Here is a 15,934-nt window from a genome sequence, read left to right on the forward strand (position 1 = left end):
ATTAGTGACATGCTTTAACGTCAGTAACTATGGCAATTGAAGTGTTTGAAATTTTTTATTGAAGTTTTTTGTCCTCTGAGTGCTCTCCTAGCATAATTGCGTTGGGTACTTGGAAGCCCCACAAGACTATTGGATACAGCTCGGGGGTTTTTGCGATCGTACTGTATCTCCCTTTGATGTATAGTTCTATGACTTTGTATCTGACTCTATAAAACTTGTAATTTCTGTGTTCTAAATTGCAAATAAATAAATTGTGTCAATAACTTGAAAACTGAACTTATTCCACTTGATGCGAGTCCCCTCGTAGACAAACAGTAACAAATAAGAATGTCTTGAATAGATATAGGGAGATTAATTAATTGCAATACCTTATGTGGGCACCTGCTGCTAGCTGAGGCATGGAGCTATAAAGGCCGAGGCCAGCATAGCCCCTTAGACGTACCCACTACTGCTCATCCATTGAAGATCAAAGTACAAGTACATACATTCGACCATTGATAGATACAATTCCATCAGCCATGACAAAAGCAAACAGCAACGGTGCAGTGCCCGACAGCCAGCGGAGCATGCAGCAGCGCGCTGAAGGACCCGCGGCAATGCTCGCCATCGGCACGGCAAACCCGACGGGCGCAGCTGTACCCCAAGATGAGTTCGCCGATAACTTCTTCCGCGCGACCAAGAGCGAACACCTTCCTGAACTTAAGGAGAAGCTAAAGAGAATTTGTAAGCGCATTCTCCCTCCATTCCCCATGATGTTAATTGTTTCCTTTCCATCGAAAATAATCTTTCCTAATTTATAGTAGGAATATAAGCCATGCCTTGAAGTGAGATATTTCTATTCCCTGCAGGCAAAAATACCTGCATTGAGAAACGACACTTCCACCTGAAGGAGGAATCGGTTGGTTCCCACCCAGAGTTCCTCGACAGAGAGCTGCCATCCCTTGACGCCCGCGTCGACATGCTTGGCCCCGCTATCCCAAAGCTCGCGCTCTCCGCTGCAACCAAGGCCATTGATGAGTGGGGCCGTCCAGCCACCGACATCACCCACCTCGTCTTCGTCACCTTCTCCACCGTCCAAGCACCTAGCGCCGACCTCCAGCTGGCCTCGCTCCTTGGCCTCTGCCCCACGGTCTGCCGCACCATACTGAGCCTACATGGCTGCAGTGGTGGCGGCGCGGCGCTAAACCTAGCCAAGCAGCTCGCTGAGAACAACCACGGCGCGCGCGTCCTCGTGGCTTGCTCCGAGATAACCCTTATCAGTTTCCGCGCCCCTGACAGGAACAGCCTCGTTTGTCAATCTCTATTCAGCGATGGTGCAGGCGCTATTATCGTCGGCGCTGGGCCTTTCTTTGAAGGCGAACATGCTCTTTTCGAGATGGTCTCTTCCACCCAGACGGCAATACCAAACACCGAGCATGTGCTCAATATGCAGGTCTCAGAATCCGGCGTAGAATTCCACGTCGGCATCGAGGTGCCGATGCTAATAGGACAGAACATCCAGCAATGCCTCCAAGATACATTCAGTAGGGCTCCTGTCTGCTCTTGGAACGACCTCTTCTGGGCTGTGCACCCAGGTGGCCGTGCTATCTTGGATAACATAGAGACGGTGCTCAAGCTGGAGCCAGGGAAGTTGGCGGCCAGCAGACATGTCCTTCGGGAGTACGGCAACATGAGTGGAGCAACCATAATATTCGTGCTTGATGAGTTGCGCCGCCGTAAGAATGAGGAGGATCCGCTGCCAGAGTGGGGCGCGATGCTGGCCTTCGGACCAGGAGTCACAATCGAAGCCATGGTGCTGCGTGTACCCTCTCACAACAACAAATAATGACTGCAAAGAACGCATAGCAGGTTACCACGAACAACACCTCCATAACCGTTACTAGTACTCCGTTACATATCCTGGAAGCGATACAGTCCAGGGGTCTCAAATATTGTGTATGCAGTTTTGCACTGTGTGTGTTGTTTTTTCTCAACTCCGTTGTATTTTTATATTCTTAAAAAAACACTTGTGTATTCAATAAAGCTCCATGTGTTGTGTAACGTTGCATCTACTATTAGTCATGATCATTTCTAAACGTACATAGTTTAATTTTTAATTAATATGATTGTGTAGTTAAACATACAACAGATTGAGACTATCTGTATGAAACTCAAGCTTCATAATATACGGCTATCCACCCGTGTCAAATTTGCACCAATGGTTAATAAGGAGTTAAATTGACACATTTGTTTCTTACTTTAATTTGCGGTTCGCAGTCTAGCGTGGGCAACGACTGCTGGAATTTTTTTATATTTTCCCACACTGTTTGTAGGCTTTTCTGAAATTTGCATGGTCTTATTAATTTCACAGAATGATGTTGACATAAGTCGTAGACATGGCACATGCGATGTTGTTCTCCCCGTTTGCGCGGGAAGTTTGGTCCGCGGTGAAGCAATCTTATGATGTTCACCTGAACCAAAAGGGCTTTACATCGATAAAGGCTTGGCTTGCTGTCTTTTTTGGCCATGAATGGTGATCAGCATACGATGGTTCGGGCTGTGACATTTGGCTTTTATTCTGTCTAAACCTACTGTCGTCCTTAGTCGTGAGACCTCCCATGAACCTTGTTGATCTCCACCGCCGGCCGCATTGCTTCGGATCAACGTCGACACCGCAATATTCGCTTCTTCAAGGATAATGGGGGCCAGAGTGGTGGCTCGTGATGATGTTGGTTCCTTCATCGCTTGCCTCCTGATGTCTCCTACCCGGAGCTGGCGGTTCACGAGGAAGGTATGGATGACCTCGTTCTGGATTCTGATTGCCTATCTGTTGTGCAATGGATCAAGGCCGGTGACATAGATCGATCCAAGCTGCGGATAAGCTATCTTGGACATCAAGTACATAGCTATCTATTTTGCTAACTGCTCCTTTCATAATGTTGGGCGGTTGCGGAATGTTGTAGCGTACTGTTTAGCTCGATCATATGAGTTTTCTAGTTTGTTTGTGTGCCATGGTTTCCCCCCAACACTAGTACAAAATAGCATACAGCTCGCTTGCAGAATTCAACTACCAGTCGCGGACTTCCTCCCGCAGCTGGTAACTCGCTGGTGGTAAGGCTCTAATAGTCACGTTCACGTATGACACACGACTAGTAGGCAAGGAACTAGTCATGTGCTACCCTTGCACGCTACCAACAATGTATTAGTCGCGTGTGTCCCTGCCCGCTTCTCGTGTTACCCACACTGGTCATGTTTTGTTTCGCACGATACCAGTGTGTACACTACTAGCCGCGTTTCCTTCATGCCCGCTACCACTAACTGGGTGTGTGATGGCGTGTACAGCACACGTCCGTTGGGAACCCCAAGAGGAAGGTATGATGCGCACAGTAGCAAGTTTTCCCTCAGAAAGAAACCAAGGTTTATCGAACCAGGAGGAGTCAAGAAGCACGTTGAAGGTTGATGGCGGCGAGATGTAGTGCGGCGCAACACCAGGGATTCCGGCGCCAACGTGGAAACCTGCACAACACAACCAAAGTACTTTGCCCCAACGAAACAGTGAGGTTGTCAATCTCACCGGCTTGCTGTAACAAAGGATTAGATGTATAGTGTGGATGATGATTGTTTGCGAGAAAACAGTAGAACAAGTATTGCGATGGATTGTATTCGATGTAAAAGAATGGACCGGGATCCACAGTTCACTAGAGGTGTCTCTCCCATAAGATAAATAGCATGTTGGGTGAACAAATTACAGTCGGGCAATTGACAAATAGAGAGGGCATGACCATGCACATACATGATATGATGAGTATTGTGAGATTTAATTGGGCATTACGACAAAGTACATAGACCGCTATCCAGCATGCATCTATGCCTAAAAAGTCCACCTTCAGGTTATCATCCGAACCCCTTCCGGTATTAAGTTGTAAACAACAGACAATTGCATTAAGTATGGTGCGTAATGTAATCAATAACTACATCCTTAGACATAGCATCAATGTTTTATCCCTAGTGGCAACAGCACATCCACAACCTTAGAACTTTACGTCACTCGTCCCAGATTTAATGGAGGCATGAACCCACTATCGAGCATAAATACTCCCTCTTGGAGTTAAGAGCAAAAACTTGGCCGAGCCTCTACTAATAACGGAGAGCATGCAAGATCATAAACAACACATAGGTAATAGATTGATAATCAACATAACATAGTATTCTCTATCCATCGGATCCCGACAAACACAACATATAGAATTACGGATAGATGATCTTGATCATGTTAGGCAGCTCACAAGATCCGACAATGAAGCACATGAGGAGAAGACAACCATCTAGCTACTGCTATGGACCCATAGTCCAGGGGTGAACTACTCACTCATCACTCCGGAGGCGACCATGGCGGTGAAGAGTCCTCCGGGAGATGAATCCCCTCTCCGGCAGGGTGCCGGAGGCGATCTCCTGAATCCCCCGAGATGGGATTGGCGGCGGCGGCGTCTTAGTAAGGTTTTCTGTATCGTGGCTCTCGGTACTGGGGGTTTCGTCACGGAGGCTTTAAGTAGGCGGAAGGGCAACGCGGGGGGCCACACGAGGGCCCCACACGCCAGGGCCGCGCGGCCAGGACCTGGGCCGCGCCGCCCTGCTGTGGCGGCGCCTCGTGGCCCCACTTCCTTTCCCCCTCGGTCTTCGGAAGCTTCGTGTGAAAATAGGACCACTGGGCGTTGATTTCGTCCAATTCCGAGAATATTTCTTTACTAGGATTTCTGAAACCAAAAACAGCGAGAAAACAACAAGCGGCTCTTCGGCATCTCGTTAATAGGTTAGTGCCGGAAAATGCATAAATACGACATATAATGTGTATAAAACATGTAGATATCATCAATAATGTGGCATGGAACATAAGAAATTATCGATACGTCGGAGACGTATCAGCATCCCTAAGCTTAGTTCATGCTCGTCCCGAGCAGGTAAACGATAACAAAGATAATTTCTGGAGTGACATGCCATCATAACCTTGATCATACTATTGTAAACATATGTAATGAATGCAGCGATCAAAACAATGGTAATGACATGAGTAAACAAATGAATCATAAAGCAAAGACTTTTCATGAATAGTACTTCAAGACAAGCATCAATAAGTCTTGCATAAGAGTTAACTCATAAAGCAATAAATCAAAGTAAAGGTATTGAAGCAACACAAAAGAAGATTAAGTTTCAGCGGTTGCTTTCAACTTATAACATGTATATCTCATGGATATTGTCAACATAGAGTAATATAACAAGTGCAATATGCAAGTATGTAGGAATCAATGCACAGTTCACACAAGTGTTTGCTTCTTGAGGTGGAGAGAAATAGGTGAACTGACTCAACATAAAAGTAAAAGAAAGGTCCTTCAAAGAGGAAAGCATCGATTGCTATATTTGTGCTAGAGCTTTGGTTTTGAAAACATGAAACAATTTTGTCAACGGTAGTAATAAAGCATATGTATCATGTAAATTATATCTTACAAGTTGCAAGCCTCATGCATAGTATACTAATAGTGCCCGCACCTTGTCCTAATTAGCTTGGATTACCGGGATTAATTATCATCGCAATACACATGTTTTAACCAAGTGTCACAAAGGGGTACCTCTATGCCGCCTGTACAAAGGTCTAAGGAGAAAGCTCGCATTTGGATTTCTCGCTTTTGATTATTCTCAACTTAGACATCCATATCGGGACAACATAGACAACAGATAATGGACTCCTCTTTTATGCATAAGCATGTAGCAACAATTAATGTTCTCATATGAGATTGAGGATATATGTCCAAAACTGAAACTTCCACCATGATTCATGGCTTTAGTTAGCGGCCCAATGTTCTTCTCTAACAATATGCATGCTCTAACCATTTAAATGAGTGGTAAATCTCCCTTACTTCGGACAAGACGGACATGCATAGCAACTCACATGATATTCAACAAAGAGTTGATGGCGTCCCCGGGAACATGGTTATCGCACAACAAGCAACTTAATAAGAGATAAAGTGCATAAGTACATATTCAATACCACAATAGTTTTTAAGGCTATTTTGTCCCATGAGCTATATATTGCAAAGGCGAATGATGGAAATTTTAAAGATAGCACTCAAGCAATTTACTTTGGAATGGCGGAGAAATACCATGTAGTAGGTAGGTATGGTGGACACAAATGGCATAGTGGTTGGCTCAAGGATTTTGGATGCATGAGAAGTATTCCCTCTCGATACAAGGTTTAGGCTAGCAAGGTTATTTGAAACAAACACAAGGATGAACCGGTGCAGCAAAACTCACATAAAAGACATATTGTAAACATTATAAGACTCTACACCGTCTTCCTTGTTGTTCAAACTCAATACTAGAAATTATCTAGATTTTAGAGAGACCAAATATGCAAACCAAATTTTAGCAAGCTCTATGTATTTCTTCATTAATGGGTGCAAAGTATATGATGCAAGAGCTTAAACATGAGCACAACAATTGCCAAGTATCAAATTATTCAAGACATTTTAGAACTACTACATGTAGCATTTCCCTATTCCAACCATATAACAATTTAACGAAGAAGATTCAACCTTCGCCATGAATACTATGAGTAAAGCCTAAGGACATATTTGTCCATATGCAACAGCAGAGCGTGTCTCTCTCCCACACAATGAATGCTAGTTTCTATTTTATTCAAACAAAAACAAAAACAAAAACAAACCGACGCTCCAAGCAAAGTACATAAGATGTGATGGAATAAAAATATAGTTTCAGGGGAGGAACCTGATAATGTTGTCGATGAAGAAGGGGATGCCTTGGGCATCCCCAAGCTTAGACGCTTGAGTCTTCTTAATATATGCAGGGGTGAACCACCGGGGCATCCCCAAGCTTAGAGCTTTCACTCTCCTTGATCATATTGCATCATTTCCCTCTCTTGATCCTTGAAAACTTCCTCCACACCAAACTCGAAACAACTCATTAGAGGGTTAGTGCATAATAAAAATTTATATGTTCAGAGGTGACATAATCATTCTTAACACTTCGGACATTGCATAAAGCTACTTGGACATTAATGGATCAAATAAATTCATCCAACATAGCAAAAGAGGCAATGCGAAATAAAAGGCAGAATCTGTCAAAACAGAACAGTTCGTAAAGACGAATTTTAAAATGGCACCAGACTTGCTCAAATGAAAATGCCCAAATTGAATGAAAGTTGCGTACATATCTGAGGATCACGCACGTAAATTGGCATATTTTTATGAGCTGCCTACATAGAGGCAGGTCGAAATTCGTGACAGCAAAGAAATCTGTTACTGCGCAGTAATCCAAATCTAATATGAACCTTACTATCAAAGACTTTACTTGGCACAACAATGCACAAAACTAAGATAAGGAGAGGTTGCTACAGTAGTAAACAACTTCCAAGACTCAAATATAAAATAAAGTGCAGAAGTAAAATAAAACATGGGTTATCTCCCAAGAAGTGCTTTCTTTATAGCCATTAAGATGGGCTCAGTAATTTTAATGATGCACTCGCAAGAAATCAGAGTTGAAGCAAAAGAGAGCATCAAAAAGCAAGTATGGAAAAAATTTAAACCTAACCCACTTCCTATGGAAAAGAATCTTGTACACCATATCATTACCTTGTGTCTTACCACACTTTGGTGAAGTGGATGAAGATGAGAACTCATCACGGACGGGAGTGGAAGCAATACAATCATCCTCAATAATATTGGACACATAATATTTGTCTTTAAGCTTTGTCCATAATTCATGAGCGCTCCCAAAGGGCATGATTGAAGAAGTAAATATATTGCTCACAACAATGGAAAACACATGAGAAGCAAGAGCATCGAGGCAAGAGTTTTTCTCCTCCTCAAGAGATAAATTTTTAGGATCCTTAGGAGAAGAAAAACCCATGTCAAGAAATCGCTCCATGTCCAGGGACATACCCCATAAAATATTAAGCACATAAATTTTCCATAGATCATAATTTGTGCCATCAAATATAAACAAGTTATTGTGCACTAATCCCCTAACCGACATCTTTACTCTCAAGGCGGTGAAGCCTAAGAATGAGAGACCTCGCTCTGATACCAATTGAAAGGACACGGATGTCGCCTAGAGGGGGGTGAATAGGCGATTTAAAACTTTTACAAGATGGGCTTAACAAATGCGGAATAAAACTAGCGTTTACTTTGTCAAGCCCAAAGCCTATATACTATGGTTCACCTATGTGCACCAACAACTTATTCTAAGCAATGGTTCACCTATGTGCACCAACAACTTATGCTAAGCAATACAAGCAACTAGGTGATAGAAAGATATATAACTTCAAGCACGATGGCTATCACAAAGTGAAGTGCATAAGTAAAGAGCTCGGGTATAGGAATAATCGAAGCACGCGGGAGACGACGATGTAGCCCGAAGTTCACACTCTTGCGAGTGCTACTCTCCGTTGGAGCGGTGTGGAGGACAAGTCACTCCAAATGCACGAGGGCCACCGTATTCTCCTCGAGAATTCCCACCAAGAGGGATGTCCTCGATCCACTATGTAACCTTAGGGAGGTTACCGAACCCGCACAAAGCTTGGGGCTATCTCCACAACTTAATTGGAGGCTCCCAACAAATTGCCACAAAGGCCTTGCCCTTGAAGAATCTCCACAACTAAATTGGAGTCCCCAAGAACACCACTAAGATGCCACAAAGGCCTTTCCCTTGAAGAATCTCCACAACTTAATTGGAGTCCCCAAGAACACCACTAAGATGCCACAAAGGCCTAGAATCAGTCTAGGGTTTCAAGAACCCAAGAGTAACAACCTTCTTGCTTTCACTTCCACGAATCACCGTGGAAAAACTCAAACCGATGCACCAAATGCAATGGCAAGAACACCACAAAGATGCTCAAGTACTTCTCTCTCAAATTCCAACAAAGCTACAAAAGTTATTGGGGGAATAAGAGAGGAAGAACAAAATAAGAGGAGGAACACCAAATTTCTCCAAGATCTAGATCTAGTGGATTCCCCTCACAAAGAGAGGGCTTTGATTGGTCAAGATGTAGATCTAGATCTCCTCTCTCTTTTCCCTCAAGAATATGCAAGAATCATGGGAAGAATCATGTTAAAATCAACGAGACCAGTTTCGATCTGTTTACCTCTGTCCATGGCGTTGCTTGCTACCGACGAAGTCGACGATCTTGAACGTGCCATCGAGATCAGATCCTTGACACCTCTAATTCCCACAGACGGCGCCAATTGACAAGGGATTAACTTATCAATGCCTACAAGTTGTAGACTAGGGTTTTAGTCGGAAGTAGAGGGCAAGTAGATCTCAAAGGTTTCAGCCAAAAAGTGCTCGACGATATGAAAACTAGGGTTTTGTGAGACAATGAATCGATGCTTTCTTTGTCCCTCGACTCCCCTTATATAGGAGGTGGAGCCGAGGGATTCGTAATACACAAGTTACAGATTCCGGGGGGGTTTCCAATCCCATCCCGCAAGATTACAAGTATTATTTCCTAATACAACTCTAGCTTTCCTTAATAGTAACTTGGGCTTTCGATTCCTCTTATCCTTCGAGTCGTGGGCCTTCAGTAAACCCCGGGTACCATCTTCGGCAGGCCCATTGGGGATGCCTATGTCACTAGGGCAAGCTTTGAAGGACAACAATGGAGGGGAGAGAGAGAGAGTGAACCAACCAGCCCAAGGAGGAAGAAGGGGGTCTTATATACCCCCTCCCAACGAAATATGACCGTTTGGGACCTCCCAGGCCGGAAAATCCGCCCCCGGGCCAGATTATCCGCCCCCCGAAAATCGCCCCTGGACTCGGGCCGGATATTTGCCTAGAATTGGCATTCGGGCCGGATTATCCGCCCCCCAGAAAACTGCAGAAATACCAAAACTAAAACGTGCATAACTGTAGCATCCGGACTCCGGTTTTGATGATCTTGGGCTTCTTTTGAAGCTAGGAACAAAGTCTACAAGATCATGTAGGAAACCATCATAGTCCAACAAGGGAGGATAGAAAAAATGATGAAAGGTTTGACCTATCTAAAAAAGACATACCGGTAAAACCTCCAATCTCGAAAATGCAACAAGTTGCCCATGCAAAAACCATTCTCAATGAACTAGAGCTTGTCATGAGAATAAGCACAAGATCTAAAACATCACGTGGATAAGATCCAAATAAAACCAATAAAGATGATGAACCAAACTCGAAAACGCAATAAGTGATCTATGTGAAATCCGTTTTCGATGAACTAGAGCTTGTCATGAGAATAAGCACAAGCTCTAAAACATCACATGGATAAGGTCCAAATAAAAACCAAGAAAGATGATGCAAGGATGCAAAGGTTTGAGCTCTCTCCGAACGATACGATCGAGTTACTCACTCGAGAGCCCTCTTGATAGTACGGCAACTAAACTATAAACCGGTCTCCAACTACACTATGAGACCGGTGAGAAAGAAACCCTATCAAGAGCAAACCTTATACTTGCGCATTCCACTTGAGCTCGATGACGACGATCTTGACCTCAACAAGGTGGAACGCCTTTCTTGATTGTGCTTGCTTGACGAAGTCTTGTGGATTGCTCCCCCATAATCCACCATGGGAGAGCTTCTTCTTCGGCGCATCTTCACATGTCCATGATCACCATAAGGATGGCAAGACTCAAGCAAAGGATCTCTTCGAGATGGCTCATCTTGAACTTGCACTTCATTTCGTTGATGTCTTGAAGTAACTTGAGGGCTCACTTCATCTTCATCTTCAAGACATACTTGACACTTGATATCCTTCATCAATTTCTTCTTCTTGCAACCTAATACAAACATGTTGATGTCTTGAAGTAACTTGAGGGCTCACTTCATCTTCATCTTCAAGACATACTTGACACTTGATATCCTTCATCAAATTCTTCTTATTGCAACCTTGAACCCAACATATGGTTCAAGAATTTCCTATGGACAACTCCTACAAATATAACTCAATGCAAATATTAGTCCATAGGGATTGTCATTAATTACCAAAACCACACATGGGGGTTCCATGCACTTTCACTTATGCTACGCTTAATTGGGTGTGTACATTACATCATTCATCAATGACATAACCTTGTTATTAATAACATCCAATGTTCATGATCACGAAACGATGATCATCTATTAATCAACAAGCTAGTTATACAAGAGGCTTACTAGGGACTCCTTGTTGTTCACATAACACACATGTATCAATGCTTCGGTTAATACAATTATAGCATGGTATGTAAACATTTATCATAGACATGAAGATATATAATAACCACTTTATTATTGCCTCTTGGGTATATCTCCAACAGTCTCCCACTTGCACTAGAGTCAATAATCTAGATTACATTTTAAGGTACCTAACACCCATGGCATTCGGTGTTGGTCATGCTTTGCCCTAGGGAGAGCTTTAGTCAACGGATCTGCCACATTCAGATCAGTGTGTACTTTGCAAATCTTTACTTCTCCATCTTTGATGTACTCGCGAATCGAATGAAAGCGCAACTTGATATGCTTCAGCTTCTTGTGTGATCTTGGTTCTTGTGCATTGGCGATGGCACCCATGTTGTCACAATAGATGACTAGTGGGTCCAATGCACTAGGAACCACACCAAGCTCAACAATGAACCTCTTCATCCATACCGCTTCCGATGAAGCCTCCGAAGCCGCTATGTATTCCGATTCCGTTGAAGACTTCGCCACCGTGCACTACTTGGAGCTGCACCAGCTTACTCGCAGCACCATTCAATATAAACACGTACCCAGACTGAGACTTAGAGTCATCAGGATCAGTGTTCCAACTTGCATCGGTGTAACTAGTTACAACGAGCTTTTGGTCACCGCCATAACAAAGAAACATATCCTTAGTCCTTTTCAAGTACTTCAGGATATTCTTGACCGTTGTCCAGTGTTCCATTCCTGGATCACTTTGATATCTGCTAGTCAAACTAACAACATGTGCTATATCCGGTCTAGTACACAGCATGGCATACATGATAGAGCCTATTGCCGAGGCATAGGGGATCTTGTTCATCCTCTCTCTTTCTTTTGCCGTAGCCGGACCTTGAGTCTTACTCAAGACCTTACCTGGCAACATCGGTAAGAATCCTTTCTTACTTTCATCCATTCTAAACTTCTTTAGAATCTTGTCCAGGTATGTACTCGTGAAATCCCTATTAGGCGTCTTGATCTATCTCTATAAATCTTGATGCCTAAAATGTACGCTGCTTCACCAAGGTCTTTCATTGAAAAACATTTATTCAAATAACCTTTTACACTGCTTAATAGTTCTATATCATTCCCAATCAATAATATGTCATCTACATATAATATCAGGAATGCTACAGAGCTCCCACTCACTTTCTTGTAAATACAGGCCTCTCCATGACACTGTATAAACCCGAAGTCTTTGATCACCTTATCAAAGCGTCGGTTCCAACTCCTGGATGCTTGCTTCAGTCCATAAATGGAACGCTGAAGTTTGCATACCTTGTCAGCATTTTTAGGATCGACAAAACCTTTGGGTTGTACCATATACAACTCTTCCTCAATGTCACCATTAAGGAACGCCGTTTTGACATCCATCTGCCAAATCTAATAATCGAAAAATGTAGCTATTGCTAACAAAATCCTCACAGACTTTAGCTTCGCTACAGGTGAGAAAGTCTCATCGTAGTCAACTCCTTGAATTTGTCGGAAACCCTTTGCGACAAGTCGAGCTTTATAGACAGTAACGTTACCATCAGCATCTGTTTTTCTCTTGAAGATCCATTTATTCTCGACAGCCTTGCGGCTATCAGGTAAGTCTACCAAAGTCCACACTTTGTTACCATACATGGATCCCATTTCGGATTCCATGGCTTCTTGCCATTTGTTGGAATCTGGGCTCATCATCGCTTCTTCATACGTCGCATGGTCTTCATCATTGTTGTCCACAATCATGACATTTAGACAAGGATCATACCAATCAGAAATGGTACGCTCCCTTGTCGATCTGCGAGGTTCAGTAGCTACTTCATTCGAAGTTTCATGATCATTATCATTAGCTTCCTCTCTAATCGGTGTAGGCTGCACAGGAACATCTTCTGGAACTGCGCTACTCTGATCTTCGAGAGAAGGTTCAATAACCTCGTCGAGTTCTACTTTTCTTCCAGTCACTTGTTTAGTGAGAAACTCCTTCTCAAGAAAGGTTCCGTTCTTAGCAACAAAGATTTTGCCTTCGGATACTTGCCTGCTAAGAATAAATCTCACATTGCTTTATATAATTGCATTTTAACCGTATTTCAGATCGTGGGTTAGTAGTAATATAGAGTCGCAATAATTTAGAATTAACATGCACAATTTTTTCTGTCTCTGAGATTTCAAACCGATGATAATAAAAAAAACCCAGGGTATGTACATATTATGTACCTATTATGTAGCAGTATGTTCCACCACGAATCGCTGAAGATCTATTAAGATGATACAACAGTACATAAAGTCCAACAGAGCCATGGTACGAAGAAAGAAATATGTTGAATAAAAACAAATTAAATATGTTAATATACTTTTATATATCAACATTTTCTACTCCCTCAGAATTCAATGAATGGAAAATAGTGCCCAAGAGAAGAGATATGAATATGGAATTTTTTTCATGAAGAGCTCCTGCACAAGGGTCGCCGGCGTCGATGAATTGATGGCCTTGTGCAATTAATAGGAGCCGTACGACGTGTAATCAGCTTGTATACCCAATATAGCTTCCTCAAGTTAATCCGTGTGAAAGAAGAGGCTGATGAACGAAACCGTTGATGACCTACCGTCGCTGACTTATATCTCTCTTACATCTGGATTTACTTCGTCAGACTTAGCCGAGCACTCCGCTTTCTCTACCCTGCTGTAACCGGCCGGGGATGTTGACACATCGCATGTAGCTCGGGCATGGTGATGGATGGCAGATTAGCAGCTCCATGCAAGCCTCCAGAGTACACCTGTTACAATGTAAAAGTCATAATCGCAGTAAAGTTTTTAAACGGTTTTGTGTTTTATTATAATGATGAAAAGTGAGTATGAAATTTTATAGTATAAATCCTAGACTTATCAATAAGGTGAAATTTAATTGCAAAAATGCTGACGGTTGAAGTAGAGATCTCTTATCCTAACGAATAAACATCTTAATTGCGTTCTTTTATTTGAGTTCATCTTGAAAATTCTGTTTTTAAAGTGAGCCGATGACTATTGCAGAAGAGGATGCGCTCGTACTATATTTCGATAGTTAAAAGAATTTTCATCGACACACTAAATTTGGCATTTCTCTTGTTAATAAATGTTTCACTTCAATAATTGGAAACTAAACTGGATCAGACTGATGATGAGCCGGATCAGTGAGAGATCAATCAACCAATTAAATAGTGTAGTAATAGTTATATCATACCCCCTCGTTGATGGCAATCCATAAGAAAATATCGTTTGTCGTTGGGACTGAACAAATTAAGCGGCATGTGCAGCAATTACAGAAACGGTCAACACCAAAACCCATTCTCAGCTTATTTATTTCAACACACATGGTTACATGTCGTGTAGGACATATGATAATTTGACTATCCACAAGAATGATACAAGTAGTTAACACAAAAATCCATTGTACGCATATTTATTTCCTCACATGGTTACATATAGTTGAATTATTATGTTGCTATAGGAAAATATATTGTCCACCCGGGCTAAGTTATCATATATTCCAGTGTGGAAGAATTCCACCAAAAAGTGAGGTCATAATAGCATAAACCACAAAAATTGAATATAAATAAAAACACACCATCAGAAACAACTCAGCAGGGATGAGAAAAATGGCACAGTTGAGAGCTAAGTTGCAATTAATATATTTTATTGTTATTCGTGTTTGTCATTATTTCTTCTTGAATTTATTTTGGAATTAGAATTGTAATTAAAAACCTTTGCAGATATGAATTCAAAAAACTAACATTTGTTTTTTGAAACGTCTATTGAAAATTGACTGTAAATCACTGATGACATGGTTTGATGCACATGATGAGTTATTTAAATATGTGTAAAAAACTTGTAGAGCTTGAGTATCTAATTAATCCTATTTTCCCATTTACTCTCGATCTTGCTGGTGCACTATAAAAAATATGCAACATACACTTATACATTGAAAACAAAAACAATTAACAACATCAAGAAACAGCTGCTCTATTAGATAGTACAGTGAGTTCTCCACACGATGTTGTTTAGGCGACGACATGCTGTAATGTCGCTGTCGCATGAGATAGGGACAACATTATCGTTTAGTTATCTGGTTGCTCAGGGATGATCCGGCCATATGTGTTTCTCATTAGGAGGGAATAAAATGAAACTACCCCTACATTAGTGACATGCTTTAACGTCAGTAACTATGGCAATTGAAGTGTTTGAAATTTTTTATTGAAGTTTTTTGTCCTCTGAGTGCTCTCCTAGCATAATTGCGTTGGGTACTTGGAAGCCCCACAAGACTATTGGATACAGCTCGGGGGTTTTTGCGATCGTACTGTATCTCCCTTTGATGTATAGTTCTATGACTTTGTATCTGACTCTATAAAACTTGTAATTTCTGTGTTCTAAATTGCAAATAAATAAATTGTGTCAATAACTTGAAAACTGAACTTATTCCACTTGATGCGAGTCCCCTCGTAGACAAACAGTAACAAATAAGAATGTCTTGAATAGATATAGGGAGATTAATTAATTGCAATACCTTATGTGGGCACCTGCTGCTAGCTGAGGCATGGAGCTATAAAGGCCGAGGCCAGCATAGCCCCTTAGACGTACCCACTACTGCTCATCCATTGAAGATCAAAGTACAAGTACATACATTCGACCATTGATAGATACAATTCCATCAGCCATGACAAAAGCAAACAGCAACGGTGCAGTGCCCGACAGCCAGCGGAGC

General features: G+C 42.1%; 1 protein-coding gene across 1 annotated transcript; it reads left to right on the forward strand.

Annotated features, from left to right (window-relative positions):
* The first annotated feature begins 566 nt into the window (after positions 1 to 566).
* LOC124670944 (bisdemethoxycurcumin synthase-like) lies at positions 567 to 1,825 on the forward strand. The gene is made up of 2 exons (XM_047207401.1): positions 567 to 723; positions 849 to 1,825. Exons 1-2 carry the CDS (start codon positions 567 to 569, stop codon positions 1,823 to 1,825), a joined length of 1,134 nt encoding a protein of 377 aa, XP_047063357.1.
* The last annotated feature ends 14,109 nt before the right edge of the window (positions 1,826 to 15,934 follow it).

This window comes from Lolium rigidum, chromosome 7 (assembly GCF_022539505.1).
Source record: "Lolium rigidum isolate FL_2022 chromosome 7, APGP_CSIRO_Lrig_0.1, whole genome shotgun sequence".
NCBI classification, from domain to species: Eukaryota; Viridiplantae; Streptophyta; class Magnoliopsida; order Poales; family Poaceae; genus Lolium; species Lolium rigidum.

Bases quoted from the DNA above. Each gene is read 5' to 3' on its own strand.
- LOC124670944 (XM_047207401.1), top strand. From the start codon at position 567: ATGCAGCAGCGCGCTGAAGGACCCGCGGCAATGCTCGCCATCGGCACG. The intron at 724-848 runs GTAAGCGCATTC...TATTCCCTGCAG, and splicing joins GGAGAAGCTAAAGAGAATTT to GCAAAAATACCTGCATTGAG.